The sequence below is a fragment of the Plasmodium falciparum genome (genome assembly GCF_000002765.6).
Source record: "Plasmodium falciparum 3D7 genome assembly, chromosome: 12".
NCBI classification, from domain to species: domain Eukaryota; phylum Apicomplexa; class Aconoidasida; order Haemosporida; family Plasmodiidae; genus Plasmodium; species Plasmodium falciparum.
In genome coordinates this window covers 1,160,001-1,180,094 of record NC_037284.1, presented here as the reverse complement: position 1 = coordinate 1,180,094, position 20,094 = coordinate 1,160,001, and the positions used below count along the sequence as shown (strand labels likewise).

At 21.4% G+C, this 20,094-nt stretch overlaps 4 protein-coding genes across 4 annotated transcripts in view; 2 read left to right on the top strand and 2 right to left on the bottom strand.

Moving 5' to 3' along the window:
- Positions 1-908: 908 nt before the first annotated feature.
- Positions 909-10,538, top strand: PF3D7_1228800 (WD repeat-containing protein, putative; the record flags this gene model as incomplete). Its single annotated transcript, XM_001350649.1, has 1 exon — positions 909-10,538. One exon carries the CDS (start codon positions 909-911, stop codon positions 10,536-10,538), a length of 9,630 nt encoding a protein of 3,209 aa, XP_001350685.1.
- A 408-nt stretch (positions 10,539-10,946) lies between these two features.
- On the bottom strand, positions 10,947-14,587 carry PF3D7_1228700 (conserved Plasmodium protein, unknown function; the record flags this gene model as incomplete). The annotated part of the gene is made up of 2 exons (XM_001350648.1): positions 10,947-11,164; positions 11,398-14,587. The coding sequence occupies 2 exons, from the start codon at positions 14,585-14,587 to the stop codon at positions 10,947-10,949; spliced, it is 3,408 nt and encodes a 1,135-aa protein (XP_001350684.1).
- A 2,547-nt stretch (positions 14,588-17,134) lies between these two features.
- PF3D7_1228600 (acidic basic repeat antigen) lies at positions 17,135-19,366 on the top strand (the record flags this gene model as incomplete). Its single annotated transcript, XM_001350647.1, has 1 exon — positions 17,135-19,366. The coding sequence occupies one exon, from the start codon at positions 17,135-17,137 to the stop codon at positions 19,364-19,366; it is 2,232 nt and encodes a 743-aa protein (XP_001350683.1).
- A 666-nt stretch (positions 19,367-20,032) lies between these two features.
- PF3D7_1228500 (RNA pseudouridylate synthase, putative) overlaps positions 20,033-20,094 on the bottom strand; it is a gene marked incomplete at both ends in the record, with an annotated part of 1,509 nt that continues 1,447 nt past the window's right edge. Inside the window, one exon of the mRNA XM_001350646.1 lies at positions 20,033-20,094. This exon is cut by the window's right edge and continues 1,048 nt beyond it. Within this exon, the coding sequence (XP_001350682.1) occupies positions 20,033-20,094 (62 nt within the window).

Genomic DNA, 20,094 nt, shown 5'->3' with positions numbered 1-20,094 from the left:
ATTTATTTTGTATTCATTGATCTACATATATTTCAAAGTGTACGCACAATTTTTTTTACTATATTAAAGAATATTTATGTATGTATACCCCAAAAAAAAAAATAATAAAATAATAAAATAAAATAAAATAAAATAAAATAAAAGAATATTATTATATTATATATATATATATATATATATATATATATATTTTTTTTTTTTTTTTTTTTTTTATATTTTACATAATATTCTATTCTAGTACATTAAATATATATTATTCATTTATATAATATGAATTACAAAAAATGAGGCAAAAAAAAAAAAATAATAAATAAATAAATACATCAAAATAAATATTAACAAAATAGCAATTTAAAAATTATACATATATATAATATATATATATATTTATTTATTTATTTATTTTTATTTTGTTATGTGGTAATATATGTTTTAATAATATATTTACATATATTTCATATATATTTTTCATATGTACATACTTTTATATATTTGTGAAATGATTTTTAAAGAAATTTTCTTTCTTTTAATTTCTTTAAAGATTAATTTATTATATATTTACAATTCCTTTTCCAAAATGAGTGATGTAATTTGTTTATGAGTATATATATATATATATATATATATATATATATATATTATATATGTATAAATTTTTTTTTTTTGTAGTTTTTTTTTAAAAAGAAGTAATAATTAAGAATATTACTCTTCACCATTTCACCCCCCCCTCCTTTTTTTTTTTTTTTTTTTTTTTTCTTTTTTCTTTTTTCTTTTTTCTTTTTTTTTTTCCCTTACGTTCGTTTATAAAAATATACATTAAATGTATAAATAGTATTATACATATATACATTTTATATATATATATATATATATATATATATATATATGTATGTATGTGGTTTTAAAAAATGTATATTGAGAAGTTAAATTTGAACTCTGAAAATGAGAAGATCACGAGCTTAGATTTCCAGGCTCATGGCGATATGAATAGATTAGCTATTTCTAGCTTACACCAAATAAAAATATATCATATTCCTTTAAAGGATAAATGTTTAAGGAATAATAAAATAAACATTGAATTGTTATTTGTAAGTAATGATCATAAACTTGTTTATATTAATACGATACGTTGGAGTTTCAATGGTCTCTTTTTGGCTAGCTGCGATAGTGGAGGTACATTAGTATGTTATGAGTTGGATTTGAATAAAAAAAAAATTATGGATGAAATAAAAAAAAATAATGAAAATAATGAAAATAATGAAAATAATAATAACAATAATAATAACAACAATAATAATAATAACAACAATAATAATAATAACAACAATAATAATAATAATAATAATAATAATAATGTTAATATGATTAGTACCTATTCATCCATAGGAAATAAAGAAGAATGGAAAATGACAAAATGTGTAAAGATACCAGAAAATGGAGAAATCTTTGATTTGTCATGGTCTAGAGATAATGAACATGTTGTGTGTGGTATATCGAAAGGTGTTGTTTATATATTTAATTTGAGAAGATCCATTATTGTACACAAATTATTTGTTAATGGTACTACCGAAAATATTAAAGGTGTATGCTTTCATCCTAGTAATAATTTAATCATAGCACAGAGTAGTGATAATATTACATGTTTATGGAAAAAAATTAATATATCTGGAGATAGCAAAAATTATTGTGGTAATTTTTATGAGAAAAATATAAAAACGAATATAAATGAGGATTTTATAATAAATGGAATGAATAATATGAATAATAATATGTCTCATTATACATATGACAAAAAAAGAAGTATACAACATAATGATTTTGTAACTTCTACACAACCATTAACAAGAGAATATTTTCATTATATATATGAAGAAAATATGAATAAAAAATATAAAAATATAGATACTCCTACTATTCGTCATATTTACTTTGATACATTTGGTAAATATGCTAGCATCACTCATATTCCTAATAATGGGCGAAATTGTGGAATCTTATTAAAAATTAAAAATAACGAAAAAATTAATAGAAATAGAATATTTCTGGATGGACATGGAAGTTGTATACGACTAGCCAAAATAGGACAGAAGGTATTTATCGATGTTCAAAAAAAAAAATTATACAGTTTGTATTGTCAATGTAGTGATAACGGGGTTATATCGTTCTGGAAAATCTTTCTGAAGAGATTGAAGAGAAAATCGTCATCTTATATGAAAGATATTAATAATATGAACAGTGTAAACACCGTGAATTTTAAGAACAGTGCAAACACCGTGAATTTTAAGAACAGTGCAAACACCATGAATATTAAGAACAGTGCAAACACCATGAATATTAAGAACAGTGTGATTTGTTTAAATGAGGACAAAAAAAATTTTAATAAATATTCAGTGGAAAAAAAAAAATCGATATTAAAAAGAAAAAAGAAAATGAATAAATATGCACGTTGTTTTTTAATTATTCAGAATCTTTTAGAAGAGCAGACATGTGCTGTGGATTTAAGTTGGTCAGAAAAATATGATCAATTAGTTATTGGAGCATCTAATGGATCTGTATATATAATACAATTAGACGTTTTTAAATTACGATTAAAACCATTTTATTATAATATTAAAATAGATATAAGTAATATAGGTCCGGATTATGATATGATCGAAAAAGAAATAGAATTCAAGGTTGTAAAACCAAAACAAATAAAAGATAATTATCAGCATGTAGATAAAAAAGTTAAGAATAGAATAACACCCAAAATTAAATATTTATATGATGAATATGGTAATATAATTGAACATAACAACAGCAACAACAACAACAACAACAACAATAATAATAATAATAATAATAAATATAATATTAAACATAATAATAATAATAATAATAAAACACCAGATGTTATCCACATTTTAAATTGTTCTGTTTATTCATTTTGTAAACAATTAACAGCAACAGATTCTCTCTCCAAATTATTAGATGAGAGAAAACAATATTCATACAAAAGTAATTATAAGAACAGATGTAACTTTTATGATAACCCATGGTGTCATATAAAATTTTCATCTATTGTAAATATATTACTCTATATATTTATGAAAGTTATAAAAAGATTTATAAAATCTTTTGTAATTCTTATTTATTCTGATGTATATACAGTGTTCCATAAGACTTTACCCATATTAACTTCTACGGACATTATTTCTCAGGGTAATAGTAATAACGTATGTCGTGTTCATAAGTACGAGGTATCTCATAAGTACGAGGTATCTCATAAGTACGAGGTATCTCATAAGGACGAGGTATCTCATAAGTACGAGGTATCTCATAAGGACGAGGTATCTCATAAGTACGAGGTATCTCATAAGTACGAGGTATCTCATAAGTACGAGGTATCTCATAAGTACGAGGCATCTCATAAGGACGAGGCATCTCATAAGGACGAGGCATCTCATAAGGACGAGGTATCTCATAAGTACGAGGCATCTCATAAGGACGAGGCATCTCGTAACGACTCCCCAAACGATTCTAGGGATTCACACAATAGAAATAATGATAATAATGATAATAATAATAATAATAATAAAAACAACAACAACAATAATAATAATAATAATAATAATAATAATAATAATAATAATAATAATAATAAAAATAATAGTAACACCGGTGGAGGTGGGAACAACAACAATAATAACAATAATAATAATAATAATAATAATAATAATAATAACAATAATAATAACAATAATAATAATAATAATAATAACAATAATGATGATGATAAAAAAAAAAAAAAGAAAAATGCTATATTTAAAGGGGAAAAAAGAAATAGCCTTAGTAACGATAATAGTTTAGATGATGACCCTAACACAGAAAAAAAAACAAAATCGGTGAAAAGTAAAAAAATAAGTAAACCGATCATTTCAAATGTTACGAATATAATAAATAGTAATATGAACAAAAGTACCATAAACAGTAACAACTTCAGCAGCAACAATAATAATGATAATAATAATAATAATAATAATAATAATAATAATTGTAGTAATAGTAAAATTTTTAAGGATGCAAAAACAAATAAAAACTCGAAGAAAAAAACAGAAACAAATAATGAATTGTATACTTTAAAAAATAGGAACGACATGTCAAATGATGAAATGCTTACAGGGGATAGTATAAAAAATGTTGTGCAAGCAAGTATTGAAAACAAAAAAATTCCTAGTAATAATAACACTCCAGGTAACAACAATAATTTGGGTAACAACAATAATTTGGGTAACACCAATAATTTGGGTAACATCAATAATTTGGGAAACACCAATAATTTGGGTAACAACAATAATTTGAGTAACAACAATAATTTGGGTAACAACAATAATTTGGGTAACAACAATAATTTGGGTAACAACAATAATATGAATAACCTCAATAATGATCTTAAAGATGATGATTATTATTTTGAGAGTTTTACAAATTATTTAAGGGAATATGATACGTTAGATTCAACCAATAATCAAGTTAATTTAAGAATTCTAGACATAATAAGAAATAATTATAATAAGGAAAATAATAAAGATATGTATGAATCTACCATTCCAATAGTTACACAACCCTTTTGTAATTATGATGATATTAATAAAAAGAATAATCATGGATTTGCCTTATTTAATATTGAGAAGACATTCAATGTAACTAAAGTTGTTGATTTGAGTAAAGATAAAGGTGGAGAGAAAAAAAAAGTAAATAAAAAGACAGATTCAAGTGAAAAAAGGGATAAACCAAAGGATACCAATTACAAAAAAAGGGATAGTAAATCAAAGGATTCAGTAGACAAAAAAAAAGGTGAGAGTAAACAAAAAGATAATAATGAAAAAAAAAGAGATAGTAAAGGCAGTCCTACAAATGATAAAAAGAGGGATAATAAAACTAATGGAATCCACGATAAAAGGAAGGATACAAAAAGGGATATGAAAAATGTAAATAAAGAAATGGACATCGAACAGAATAAAGAAATGGACATCGAACAGAATAAAGAAATGGACATCGAACAGAATAAAGAAATGGACATCGAACAGAATAAAGAAATGGACAATGAACGGAATAAAGAAATGGACAATGAACAGAATAAAGACATGGACAATGAACGGAATAAAGAAATGGACAATGAACAGAATAAAGACATGGACAATGAACGGAATAAAGAAATGGACAACGAACAAATTAATGAAGAAATAAAAAGTCCATCCAAAAATAAATGTACTTTTGAAAATATAAATGATCCTAACGATTTAACAAAAACTTTAAATAAAACATCTATTATAGATTCTAATTCTTCTGTAAGAAAAGATAAAAATAAATCCATAAATATAAATTCTAATACGTATTGTAATGTCGAGTGTGGTATGGAATCTAATGTATATTCAAATGCAGAATCTGTCGTACATTCTAATATAGAATCTATTACGTATTCTAATGCAGAATCTAATGTACAGTCAGATGTGGATAAAGGAACATCTACAAAAAATGAAAAAAAGGAAGAGAAAAATAAAAAGAAAATCACAACAACAACAACAAAAAAAAAAAATAATAATGATGATAATTCAGATATGGAATGGGAAAATTTCAATCCACAATTTACAATATTCAATACTTTTGAACCTAATGAAGATATGTTTCTTTCTAAAGAAAAACATGATACTTCAAATGATGGAGAAAAAACGGGTTCTAATAATATGCAAAAAAAACAATCCAAAAGAAAAAGTCTAGATAATACAAATGATAATAAGAAACATAATAATAAAAATAACATTAATAATAATAAGAAAAAGAATGATGCTTTTTTTTTATCAAATGAAATTCATAATAATAAAAACAAAAATAAAAATATGAATCATACATCCATTTTACAGTCGAATGATGAAAATAACGACATGCTTAATAAAAATGATCATATAGATTTGTTACATATGGAAAGTCAAACATATGATAACATGCGTTCCTCTGACAAGAAATATGGAGACAAAAACGTTTATATGAAGAAAAAGGAAACTGATGAATTTGAGCAGGAAGAAGAACATGTCGGTGATAAAAATTATAGAGGTAGTAAATACAATAGAGCAAATGAAAAATATGGAGATGATAAAAAATTAAAAAATGATGAACAACATGTTGATGCTCATTATATGCCTTATGAGCATAACGTTGAAAATAACAAAATGAAAAATCAAAAGAAAAGAATGTTTTCCAACGAAGAAAATATGAATAGATTCGTAAAACAAGAAGACGGATATTCTAAAAAATGGAAACATGATTCTGTGAATACATATTCTTATGATAAAGGAGAACATTATGATATAAATTACAGCAGAAAGGAAGTGCTTGGAAATCAATGTATAGAAAATAATGATGACTTTATGGAGAATTTTAAAGAATCAAGAAATGTTTATAATATAGAACCAAACAAAAATGATGATACATATGAAAGGAGAAGTATGGTTAGACAAAGATATATGGAGAATGAAAAGGCACAGGTACATGATATATATAAAAAATATTATGAACAAGAAGAAAATAATGAAGAGGAACATGATTTGAATCAATATGATCATCCATATAATATGAAAAAAAGAAAATATGTTTCAAATTTTTATAAAAATGATGAGGTTATGTTACATGATAATATAATACAACAGGATAATATGTATAATGATACTTTACAAAATAATAAGAATTATATAATGCAAAGTCGTTCTAATTATAATGTTGAAATGTTTAATAAAAATAATAGGTTAGAGGATTGTGAAGAAATGCGTGATATAAAGAAACATAAGAAGAATGACATGAAAAAAAATAAAAATAATAAAAATAATAAAAATAATAATAATAATAATAATAAAGAAAAAGATGATAATTATAATATAAAAAATACGAATGAAAAGATGATAAAAAATGAAAAAGATAATTGTAATAATATAGAAAATGTACATTATAAAAAAATTATGGATAAAATATTCATTTTAGACAATAGATATGAAAATTGTCGTATATGTTGTTTACATGAAAATGCTTTAATAAAAAAAAAAAAAAAAGAAAAAGGAAAAATATCCCAAAATAACCATATATATAATGAGTATAATATATTATGGCAAGATGAGTTATTAGGACGAATGATTAATTATATCTTTGACAATTATTATATATATATAATAACAAATAATAATACATGTCATACATCATTATTAAGTATATATAATTTAGAGAGCAAATTATTATTAGATAATTTTGTGATACCTTTAGAAAATGTGTGTGGAATAAATATAATAAAAACATTTTATCTAGATAATAGTAATATGTATATATTTTTTTATATATATAATATAAATGGTTTATATTATATATATCAATTTTATAATTATAGTATTATAACATTATTATATTCTTTTAGTATATCGGAATTAAATACAAGTGTTGAATGTATAAATATGAGTATTATTGAAAAGTTAGAAAATAATATATCTATAGGAAAGAAGCAAAAATTATATTTAAGAAATTATAAGAATCAATTTTTAGTTCCAAAAAAAACACAAATAAAAACCAAATTAGAAAACGATAAAATTGGAAGTAATATAAAGAAAAACAATCATATTAGTTTTATAGATGATAAGAAAAAAAAAAAAAAAAAAAAAAATGATGTAATAAAAAATAAACCAAATATTAAAGAAATTAAAAAATTAATAAAATATATAACATTTTATAATAATCAAAATGAAAATCATATATTATTGAATAATATGAATGCAAATTCATTTAATGATTATAATAACTTGGGATTAAATCAAATTACACTTTTAAATAAAAAAAAAAAAAAAAAAAATACAAATGGTAATAATAATAACAGTAATAATAATAAGTGTAGTCGTCGCAAACGTTATAACATTAAAAAAGATATAAATAAAAAAAATATATTTAATGATAATAATTATAGTCCTTCCAATTCATTATTAAAAACTAAAATGAAAAAGAAAATATATAATAAAAAATATACACAATTAAAATCCCACTCACCTTTATTTGGTACTAAGAATTATATAAATATAACAAATTCTTTAAGACCATCATGTTGTAATGATAAGAATCAATTTCATATATTAAGACGTATGCCAATATCAAAAAGTGGTGATGATGTAAATTTGATTAATAATGAAAAACGAAACAAAAAAATGAAAACAAAAAATGTAGCATTAGGAAAAAAGAGTTATATAAATGAATTTTTTAATAAAAATATACATGGATATGATTTAATATATGATTTTATATATAGGAAAAAATCCTTTTTTTATAGTTACATGTGTATATATATTTTTTTAAAAAATGGACATATATACTTAATAAGAAGAAATCTAATGACAAAAGATAAGGATGAACGTTTTATTGAATTTAATGAACATATATCTCAGAATAATGGTATAACCCTTATATCACGTCTGGATAATATTTATTATGACAAGTCTTTATATTGCGATATTGATTTGCGACATGGAAAAGACGACACCGAAGAAGATTACCTTGGTAATAATATATGTGGTAATAATATATGTGGTAATAATATATGTGGTAATAATATATGTGGTAATAATATATGTGGTGATAATACATGTGATGATAATATTTATCAGCAATACCATTCCGATATAGAAGAACATACATATTCATATGATGATCCTCATGATGATAAACATAATGAGAGACGAAGGACGTTAAGGTGGAGAGGTTACAAAGATGCAAAATTAAATTCTCCTTTTGTGGATGATTTATTTTATGAGAAACAAAAGTTGAATAAAGAATGTAATCAGTTGATATTTAGCAGACATTTAGATAAGCAACATTATTTATATCGTCAAAATATTCATTTATTTGACAATTTACAAGAAATACAAAAAAGAGGGATGAGAAATGTTTTTACTTATGGAAACTTTTTTAACATATATAATTTCGATTTGAAAAAATTATTATTATCTGAAAGAAAAATAAAAAAAACTAAAAATAAGAAAGAAGATTATTTTCAAGATTATCTTCAAGATTATCTTCAACGTGAACATACAGATGAATTAAACAAAGATAACAAGAATAGCCTTGAACTACTAGAAGGTAATGAACATAACATGAACTATAAAATAAATAAAGAAAACGTAGATAGTGTACAAATTATCGATGATACAGAACATTTTAATAATGTCGAAGAAAAGGAAAAAGAAAAAAATAAAGGTTCCTATTTTATGAAGAATTATAATGTTTCAAAAAAATTAAATAATGAAACACTTAAGGAAGATGATAATATATATAATATACATTTAGAAGATCATAATAAAATAGAAGATATATATAATCAGATTTCATATAATGAATATGAACCAAATAATCTAAAACCATCACGCATACGTCCTAAATTAATAAGAACAAATTCGTTACCAGCAACATTGTCTTCATCCTTTTTAACAGGAACACAATCCAACTCTTTAATAAATCAAAATGATCACAAGGATTTTTTTAGTTCATCATATTCATCATCAAACGATATTACATCTGATATATTAACAGCACCATCTTGTAATTTGGAATCTGATGAGGAATCTGATGAGGAATCTGAAGAGTTCCATGATATAACATCATCGAATTTTTTATCTGACACATCTGTTGATATGTCACAAGATATATCCCCTGACATGCCACATCCTATTCCTCCTCGCGTTTGTAAGAACTCTACCTTAGGAATCCAAGTGAAGAAGGAAAAAAACAAAAGTGAAGAAAGAGATGGTAGAAAAGGAAAGAGAAAGGGAAAGAAAAAGGAGAGTTTATCAAATAATAAAAAAAATAATAATAGTAAAGAACAAATTAAAAAGAAGGGATATAATAATAAAATGAAGAATAAGTCTTTAAAAGATAAGCCATATGTTGATGATGATAATGTTCCACGTCCTTTTACAGTATTTAATAAATTTGTATATAAAAATTTCCCAGATATTTATAATTGCTTACAAACCTGGAATAAACAAGATACAGATATAAAAACAAATAAATTATCTAAAGAAAATGTTTATGTAAAAACAATAAAATATTTAGAACTACAAATGAAATATAGTATATATATAATGAATAAAAAAGCATTTTTAAATTATTTATATATTTATTTTAAATTCTTAGTAGAATATTTAGATATATCAAGAATTCATCAAACCTTCTTATATTTTATTCATACAACATTAAATCATTGCCAAAAATATTTCTCAAACTTTGATATTTATTTTCAAAATATTCAATCACCTTATTGGAGTGATACAAATTCATTATTAACTATGAATGTGCATTTCTTCTTTATAGTCTTATTTGCTTATTATAATTTTCTTGTACCCTTATATATACTCTTATGTAGAAAAGAAACCAAAAAAATCTATTACTCATTTTTAAAATTTATAAAGGAAATGCAAAATGCCATTTTTTATATTCAAAAAATATTCCACAATCATTTCCACGAGTTATGTTTATAAAAAAAAAAAATAAAAATAAATAAAATAAAAATAAAATAAATAAAAATATAAAAAATGATGTCAGGGCAAAAAAAAATTTTACTAAAAAGGAAGTTACCCTTAAAATATAAATGTACAAAATTATTTGTATGTTAAAATTTTTATTTTTTTTGAATTTACAAAAAAAAAAAATAAATAAATATACACATATATATATATATATATATATATATATATATATATATATATATATATATATATATATTTATTTATTATATTTATTATTTTTATTTATATTTATTATTTTTATTTATATTTATTATTTTCATTACATTTATATATATGTGTGCATATAATGAACATAAAAATTTAACAAAAAAAAAATTAATAAAGGAACATTAAAAAAAAGTGAATACTTGTTTACACATTTTATAAAATTTCAATATCAACCTTATCTGAATGATTTAAAAGATCACTTTCCGAAGGAACCTTTTGAATAAAAGGGTCATCATCTATTGATACTTTATATAGTTCAAGTTTTTTAAGAAATTTTGAATGGATCTCTTGAACTTTGTCTGTATCTAGGATTAACTTTTTGTGTTCATCTGGTGTCTTATCCCAAATGAGAGGATTTAGATATTCCAGTCCTACAAAAATAAAGAAAGAAAATATACATATGGATATAACATATATATATATATATATATATTTATTTATTTATTTATTTATTTATTTATATATTTATTTATTTATATATTTATTTATTTATATATTATTTCATTTATATATTATTTCATTTATATATTATTTCATTTATATATTATTTCATTTATATATTATTTCATTTATATATATAATTTTTCCACATTTTTGAAAATACCGGGGGGAGGCTTCATATCCTTGTACCCATCCGATGTCTGAAGATGATTATGCACAGACGTAAATCTTTTTTTAAAAGATGTATAAGGGTCAGTATATTCTTTCTGAATTCTTTCGGTTTCATTATGAATAGTTATATCATCCTCATGTATAACTGAACTTCCTTTCCTTATTTTTTCGAGAGCTATTTCCATATTTATTAATGCTCTTTTCATTATTTTATTATCCACTTTTTTATTCCAAGAAAATGTTTTATCAATACCAGTTCCAAATAATAATGCATTATTTTGTTTATCATAAAATAGAATTTTTGAGTGATCTTTTTTTAACCATATACCTTTTAAAAAACTTGTAAGATAATTTTGTCTTTTCAAAAAATCATCTTGTGATGCTAAAGAATTATTAAATCTTGTAAATTCATAATTTTTTTCATCCTTAATCGTATAAGGATCTTCAATATATTCTCCGGGAGGTAAGGATATATATACATAATCTGATAAATAATCTTTAAAAAATATATGATCAAAAAATTGTAATGAATTGTCAATTAATATGATATCCTTTTCTTTATTAATGAAGGGATTTTTCTTATCCTCATTTAAAGTATCATATATATGATGATAAGAATTATTCTCATTAGTATCATTATTTTCATACTTTTCTTTATTTCTATTATTATTTAATATATTTATTTTCTCCTTGTTCTTCACATATAATATTTTATTTTCTTGAACATTACACAGATAATCCATATAATCATTATCATAATCCACAATCTTTATCTTATAATTCTTACCAACATTATTATCAGATTTTAAAACATATTTTTTTTTTCCATTAACAAAAATGTTATTATATGAAGATATATAACTCTTACCTATCTGTTCATCATTTTTAGGAATATCCATTTTTTTGTTATTCTCCGAATTAACCATATTGTTATTTCTCAACCTTTCAGTATGCTCTTGTTCATTTTTTCTTGAATCTCTTAATTCTTCTTTTTTTCCATTATATTCACCAACATTATCATTTTCATTATAGGTAGAATCTTCTATTTGTACCTCCTTATTAGTATACTTCAATTTTATAAATGTATCTAATATATCAAAATCAACTTTATTATAATTATTTAAACTCTTACCATCCAAACGTCTATTCCCTAAATACTCAGGCTTATTCTCTAAGCATTCCGTAGGATTCAAATCTGTATCTAATTCATATTTGTAATTAACTTTTGATCTTAATTTAGGCATATATGCCTCAGAATATTTTATATGGGGACTTAACTCAGCTGCTTCACACAGAAAAATACTATCATAAAAACAGGATCGCGTATAAGGATCCTTTTGAATAAATTCGTCAGCCTCTTCGTCATCTTTACAGTTTATAATATTTAATTCTGCTAAACAACTGTTGTCATATTTAATAAAAGTCTCATCGTTATTATAATCATTACCAAAACCTTCCTCATTTTTTTCATCATGGTTATCATCCCCTACCTTTTTATAGGGAGAGTTCTCCTTATCACCTTCAACATTTTGTATTTCGTTATTCCTATTTACATCGACACTTGCACAGTTTTCAAACATTTTAAATTCCTCATCAAATTTTTTCAAAACGGTTGAGGTTTGTTCATTTGTTATAGGTAAATATTGGTGAGGTGATAAAAAGAAGTCTTGTAACTTATCCTTGGGAACTTTTTTTAAGACACCTAATTTAAATATCATATTGGAACGAATATAAAATCTCATATGTTTTTCATATAAATCATTTATATCTTGTAGTTTATTCGGATTAAAAAATTTTATAAGTAGAAAATTTTTTTGTATAGATAAATTAGGAAAGGTTCCTAACAAAAAATGATCACTATTATTTTCATAAGAATATAAATATAATTCTTCACACAATCCTAATTTAATATATGGATTTGATTTCATAAATAAATTAGCATAATGTAAATTTAATGATGTAAAAAAGATCAAATTTCCAAATATATTTTGATTTCTTTTTAAATTAAATAACATTAATATTTTAGATGTATTTTGATATATTCTTGTAGATAATTTAACCCATGATAAAAATTCGAGTACATATTTATGACGTATATTAATATTAAATTTATCATATATATTTTTATCTTCATTATTTTCATAATTATATTTTTTATCAAAAAATATACCTACATATAATTTCCATTTTATAGGTACTGATGGATAATATAAATCTTCTTCTCTTATATTCCTTTCTAAATTTTCCATTTTATTTGATTCATATATTCTTTTAAAATTTTTATTCGATAATATACTATCATCTTTTGAATATATTGGTAAATGCTTATAATATTTATTAACATGTTCAGAATTATAATCCTTATCAGTATATTTTCTACCATAAACATAATATTTTTTTCTTTTGGTCTCTTCACACACATCATCTTTATCATATTTATCTTCATCACAATTATAATCAATTTCACTACTACCAAGCAATGTATCAAAATAATTATCCTGGAAATCATTTTCTATACATCCTCCTAAACTTTCATGTAACTCAGGATCTAGTTCTAATTCTTCTTGTTCTTCTTCATATTCATTACTATTAAATGTGTCCAAAAAAATTTTCCCATTTCTTCTATTATTATTATTATTATTATTATTATTATTATATTTTTTTATTATTATTCTTTTTTCTTTTTTTTTTTCTTGGCTAGCTAAACTGGTAAAACTAGCCAAAAAATGTTCATAAATGTAAGAATAAAATAATAAATTCTTATTATGATAAATAAATTTTTTATTAAACGGAATAACTTTATGTTTATATTTAATATTGTTATATAATTTAGAGTATGTGTTTCTTTTAAACAAATTATTAATTATATCTTTATAAATATTATTATAAGTATAATATTCTTTCCTTTTCTTTTTTTTGTGTGTGTATAAGTTTTCTTTTCTTCTTCCTGTGTGTTTTTTTTTTCTTTTTTTTTTTTTCATATATGACATAAATAAAAATTTATTATTTTTTTCATTAAACAGATATATCTTTTTTTTCCTCTCACCTTCATTAATAATATAATTCTTCAAAGAATTATAGGAGTATCTCTTTTGTGGGGAGATACTTATACTCACTACAGATTCCCACTGTAAACAAAATATAACTATTAAATAAAGGAATATGTACACGATATTATACATATTCTTACATTTTTAACAATATTATATATATACACATATATATATAAAAGGAGGGAGAACAATATATATATATATATATATATATACATATGGGCTTGAAGGACTATGTCATTTTTTTTTTTTTTTAATTACAATTTATAAAATATAAAGAAAATAATAACAAAATGAAAACGTTAAATAGAAATCCACAAATAAAAGAAAAGAAAAGAAAAAAATAATACATATATAAATATATATATGAAATATATTATATATATATGAAATATATTATATATATATGAAATATATTTATATATATATATTTTTTTTTTTTTTTTTTTTTTTTTTTTTTTTTTTATACGTATATAATATATATGTGTGTGATTAAATCTTAAATATTCGTAGTGTATAAAAATATATCCTTTTTGGAAATGAATTTTTTAAAATTTTACCAAACAAGATATAAAAAATATTTTTTTTTATCTTTTTCTTTTTGATGGATTAATAAGGAAAAGTATAATAATAATCACAAAATGTTATATTATATATGTATGGATATATATATATTATATATATATATATATATGTAGGTAGGTATATTTTTCTTATTTTTATATGGATGATTATGGGGACCTTTCTTATTTTATATAAACGAAATATTTATATCCATTTTTAATTTTCAAAATGAACCATTCGAATATTATATGTGACATACATTTTATAAATATGATCAATATTTTTTTTTTTTTTTTTTTTTTATCCCTTAATATATTAAATATATAAAAATATATAAAAATATATATATATATATATTATCAATAAAATCGGTAATTATAATAATTCAACAATAAAAGGAATAGAGCCAATGATGAAAAATTCCCTTTTTTTTCAACCCTTCATATTTTAAAAGAATTATATAAGCAGTTAATATAATAAGATTTATTGAATCAATATTTTTGATAAGATACTTTCTATAACATATTAAAAAAATGTATTTTTTTTAAGAAAAGAAGTAAGTACATAATAAAATATATATCATATATATAAATAGCAAAACCTTTTAGAAAAAAAAAAAAAAAAAAAAAAAAAAAAAAATTATATATATATTATATATATATATATATATATATATTTACATTTATACCTTGTTTAAAAAATTAGAAAAGAGAAAAAACTCTTTACGATATTATGTTCTTATTTCATAAAAAGACAGTAACAAATGTGTATATGTGTATAATTCAATACACATAGAATATTATCATTTAATATTAAAAATATACGTTAAAATAAAATAATAATAAAACTCAAAGTGCATTAGAATAATTGTAAAAAAGGAGAAAAAATAAAAATATATAATTTATTATATATTATATATTATATATTGTTTATCATTTTGTCTTTTTCTTTTTTTTTTCTTTTCTTTTATTATTATTATTATTATTTTATTATATTATTTTTTTATTTTTTTTTTTTTCTTAAAATTTGAGCTTTTTATAAAAAAATAAATGAGGTATATAAATATTTTTTGATAATTTAAATTAGAATTGTACTAGAAAAGGAATATATTAATAATAAACTAGTACACTTGATGATTTCGTTTCCTTTTTGTTTTTAATATAATATAATAATTTTATTTCATATCATTTTATTTATTATTTTATTCTTTTTGTCGTTCCTCTTTGTGCATGCACATAATATTAATTTCCAACTTGTTCTCTGAGATTTTCTAAAATATTTTACTACATATGTAAAAGAAAAGAAACAAGATAATATTATACATACATACATATATATATATATATATATATATGTATATACATACATACAGGAGTGCATATATCACAATTATTATTATTATTATTATTATTGTCCTAAATCAGAAATATTCTATCTATTCATATTGTGTAATACATCTTGTGTCCTTTTAAATTGTTCGATATAATGGATGCTAGCTGCACTAATAAGCAAAAATAAAAATAATAAAATAATAAAATAATAATTTATTAAAATAATCATACGTTCATATGTTAAAATATGAGCATATATATATATATAATATATATATATATGTGTGTGTGTATGTTTATATTATTTTCTTTTTTCTTATATTTTTAATTTTTTTTTTTTTTTTTGGTGCGTTTATATATAAATATAATCAATTATATATTTTATATATTTCATACTTTTTTTTTCTTTCTTTCTTTTTTTTTTTTTTCTTTCTTTTTTTTTTTTTTTTTTTTTTTTTTTTTTTTCTTTCTTTTTTTTTTTTTTCTTTCTTTTTTTTTTTTTCTTTCTTTTTTTCTCATAAACGTTTGAGATATAAAAAATAAATTATTAGACATATTTTTGTGACTCTCCTTTTGTTTATTTTATTTTGCTTTCAAATAATTTGTAAAAGCACACTAGACATAAAAAAAAAAAAAAAAAAAAAATATGTATATATAATATATATATATATATTTATATATATTAATAACTTAAACATTTTGAATATCATTTTCATACATTTCTCAAAAGTGAAGTTGTCATTCATTGATTTTATTTTTTGTTAATTTTTATTTAAAAAAGATGATGAACATGAAAATTGTTTTATTCAGTTTATTGCTCTTTGTCATAAGATGGAATATTATTAGTTGTAATAAAAACGACAAGAACCAAGGTGTTGATATGAATGTTTTGAATAATTATGAAAATTTATTTAAATTTGTTAAATGTGAATATTGTAATGAACATACTTATGTTAAAGGTAAGAAAGCTCCTTCAGATCCTCAATGTGCTGATATAAAAGAAGAATGCAAAGAATTACTTAAGGAAAAACAATACACAGATTCAGTTACATATTTAATGGATGGTTTTAAATCAGCAAATAATTCAGCAAATAATGGTAAAAAAAATAACGCTGAAGAAATGAAAAATTTAGTAAATTTCTTACAATCTCATAAGAAATTAATTAAAGCATTAAAAAAGAATATTGAAAGTATACAAAATAAGAAACACTTAATTTATAAAAACAAATCATATAATCCATTATTACTTTCTTGTGTTAAAAAAATGAATATGTTAAAAGAAAATGTTGACTATATTCAAAAAAATCAAAACTTATTTAAAGAATTAATGAATCAAAAAGCTACCTACTCTTTTGTTAATACCAAAAAAAAAATTATTTCTTTAAAATCACAAGGTCATAAAAAAGAAACCTCACAAAATCAAAATGAAAATAACGACAATCAAAAATATCAAGAAGTTAATGATGAAGATGATGTAAATGATGAAGAAGATACAAACGATGACGAAGATACTAACGATGAAGAAGATACAAACGATGACGAAGATACAAATGATGACGAAGATACTAACGATGAAGAAGATACTAACGACGAAGAAGATCATGAAAATAATAATGCTACAGCATACGAATTAGGTATCGTCCCAGTTAACGATGTGTTAAATGTTAATATGAAAAATATGATAACAGGAAATAATTTTATGGATGTTGTTAAAAATACATTAGCTCAATCAGGTGGATTAGGAAGTAATGATTTAATAAATTTCTTAAATCAAGGTAAAGAAATAGGAGAAAATTTATTAAACATAACAAAGATGAACTTGGGAGATAAGAATAATCTTGAAAGTTTTCCTTTAGATGAATTAAATATGTTAAAAGATAATTTAATAAACTATGAATTCATATTAGATAATTTGAAAACAAGTGTTTTAAATAAATTAAAAGATTTATTATTAAGATTATTATACAAAGCATATGTATCATATAAGAAAAGAAAAGCTCAAGAAAAAGGATTACCAGAACCTACTGTTACTAATGAAGAATATGTTGAAGAATTAAAGAAAGGTATTCTAGATATGGGTATCAAATTATTATTTAGTAAAGTTAAAAGCCTATTAAAAAAATTAAAAAATAAAATATTCCCTAAGAAAAAAGAAGATAATCAAGCAGTAGATACCAAAAGTATGGAAGAACCCAAAGTTAAAGCACAACCAGCTCTTAGAGGTGTTGAACCAACGGAAGATTCTAATATTATGAACAGTATTAATAATGTTATGGATGAAATTGATTTCTTTGAAAAAGAATTAATCGAAAATAATAATACACCTAATGTTGTACCACCAACTCAATCAAAAAAAAAAAACAAAAATGAAACTGTATCTGGTATGGATGAAAATTTTGATAATCATCCTGAAAATTATTTTAAAGAAGAATATTATTATGATGAAAATGATGATATGGAAGTAAAAGTTAAAAAAATAGGTGTCACATTAAAAAAATTTGAACCACTTAAAAATGGAAATGTTAGTGAAACCATTAAATTGATTCATTTAGGAAATAAAGATAAAAAACACATTGAAGCTATAAACAACGATATTCAAATTATTAAACAAGAATTACAAGCTATTTATAATGAACTTATGAATTATACAAATGGAAACAAAAATATTCAACAAATATTTCAACAAAATATTCTAGAAAATGATGTTCTTAATCAAGAAACGGAGGAAGAAATGGAAAAACAAGTTGAAGCAATCACCAAGCAAATAGAAGCTGAAGTGGATGCCCTCGCACCAAAAAATAAGGAAGAAGAAGAAAAAGAAAAGGAAAAAGAAGAAAAAGAAAAAGAAGAAAAAGAAAAAGAAAAAGAAGAAAAAGAAAAAGAAGAAAAAGAAAAAGAAGAAAAAGAAAAAGAAGAAAAAGAAGAAGAAAAAAAAGAAAAAGAAGAAGAACAAGAAGAAGAAGAAGAAGAAGAAATAGTACCAGAAAATTTGACAACTGAAGAATCAAAATAATTAAACAAATAATAACAATTGAACATAATGAATAAATAAATAAATAAAAAAAAAAATATTAATTTTTTTTTTTTTTTTTTTTTTTTTTTTTTTTTATTTTTTTGTATTTTTCACTTCCCTTTCTACACAATTTTTTTTAGAATTGTTCATTTTTTTGAATGGTAGTTTTTCTGGATTGTTTCAGAGATCCATTCTTACTTTATTGTACTTGAAAATTTTTTTTATAAATCTCTTTATATTGTGAAAATATACATATATAATTCACATATATGCATTTCAAATATTTATCTATATACATAAATAAATATATATAAATAAATAAATATATAAATATATATATATATATATATATATATATATATATATATATATATATATTAACGCATATGTGCATATAAATATAAATAGATTTTAATAGTTTATTATAAAAATTACACAAAATAGTATTATTATGTATATGTATATATAATATTACTCACTTGTGTATTTTTTTTTTTTTTTTGTTAAACTTGAAAAAGAAATAGTACAATGTCTTTAAAAATATATGATATATGATATATAAATAAATTTATATATATATATATATATATATAACTTCACAAGGTAATGTTTACATTTGTTACGTGTTATGTCTGCCGCATCCCTTGCTTCACATATACATTAATTTCACTTTGTAATATCTTGCGAGTCATGAATAATTGAATTTTTTAAATAGTCATTTATATATA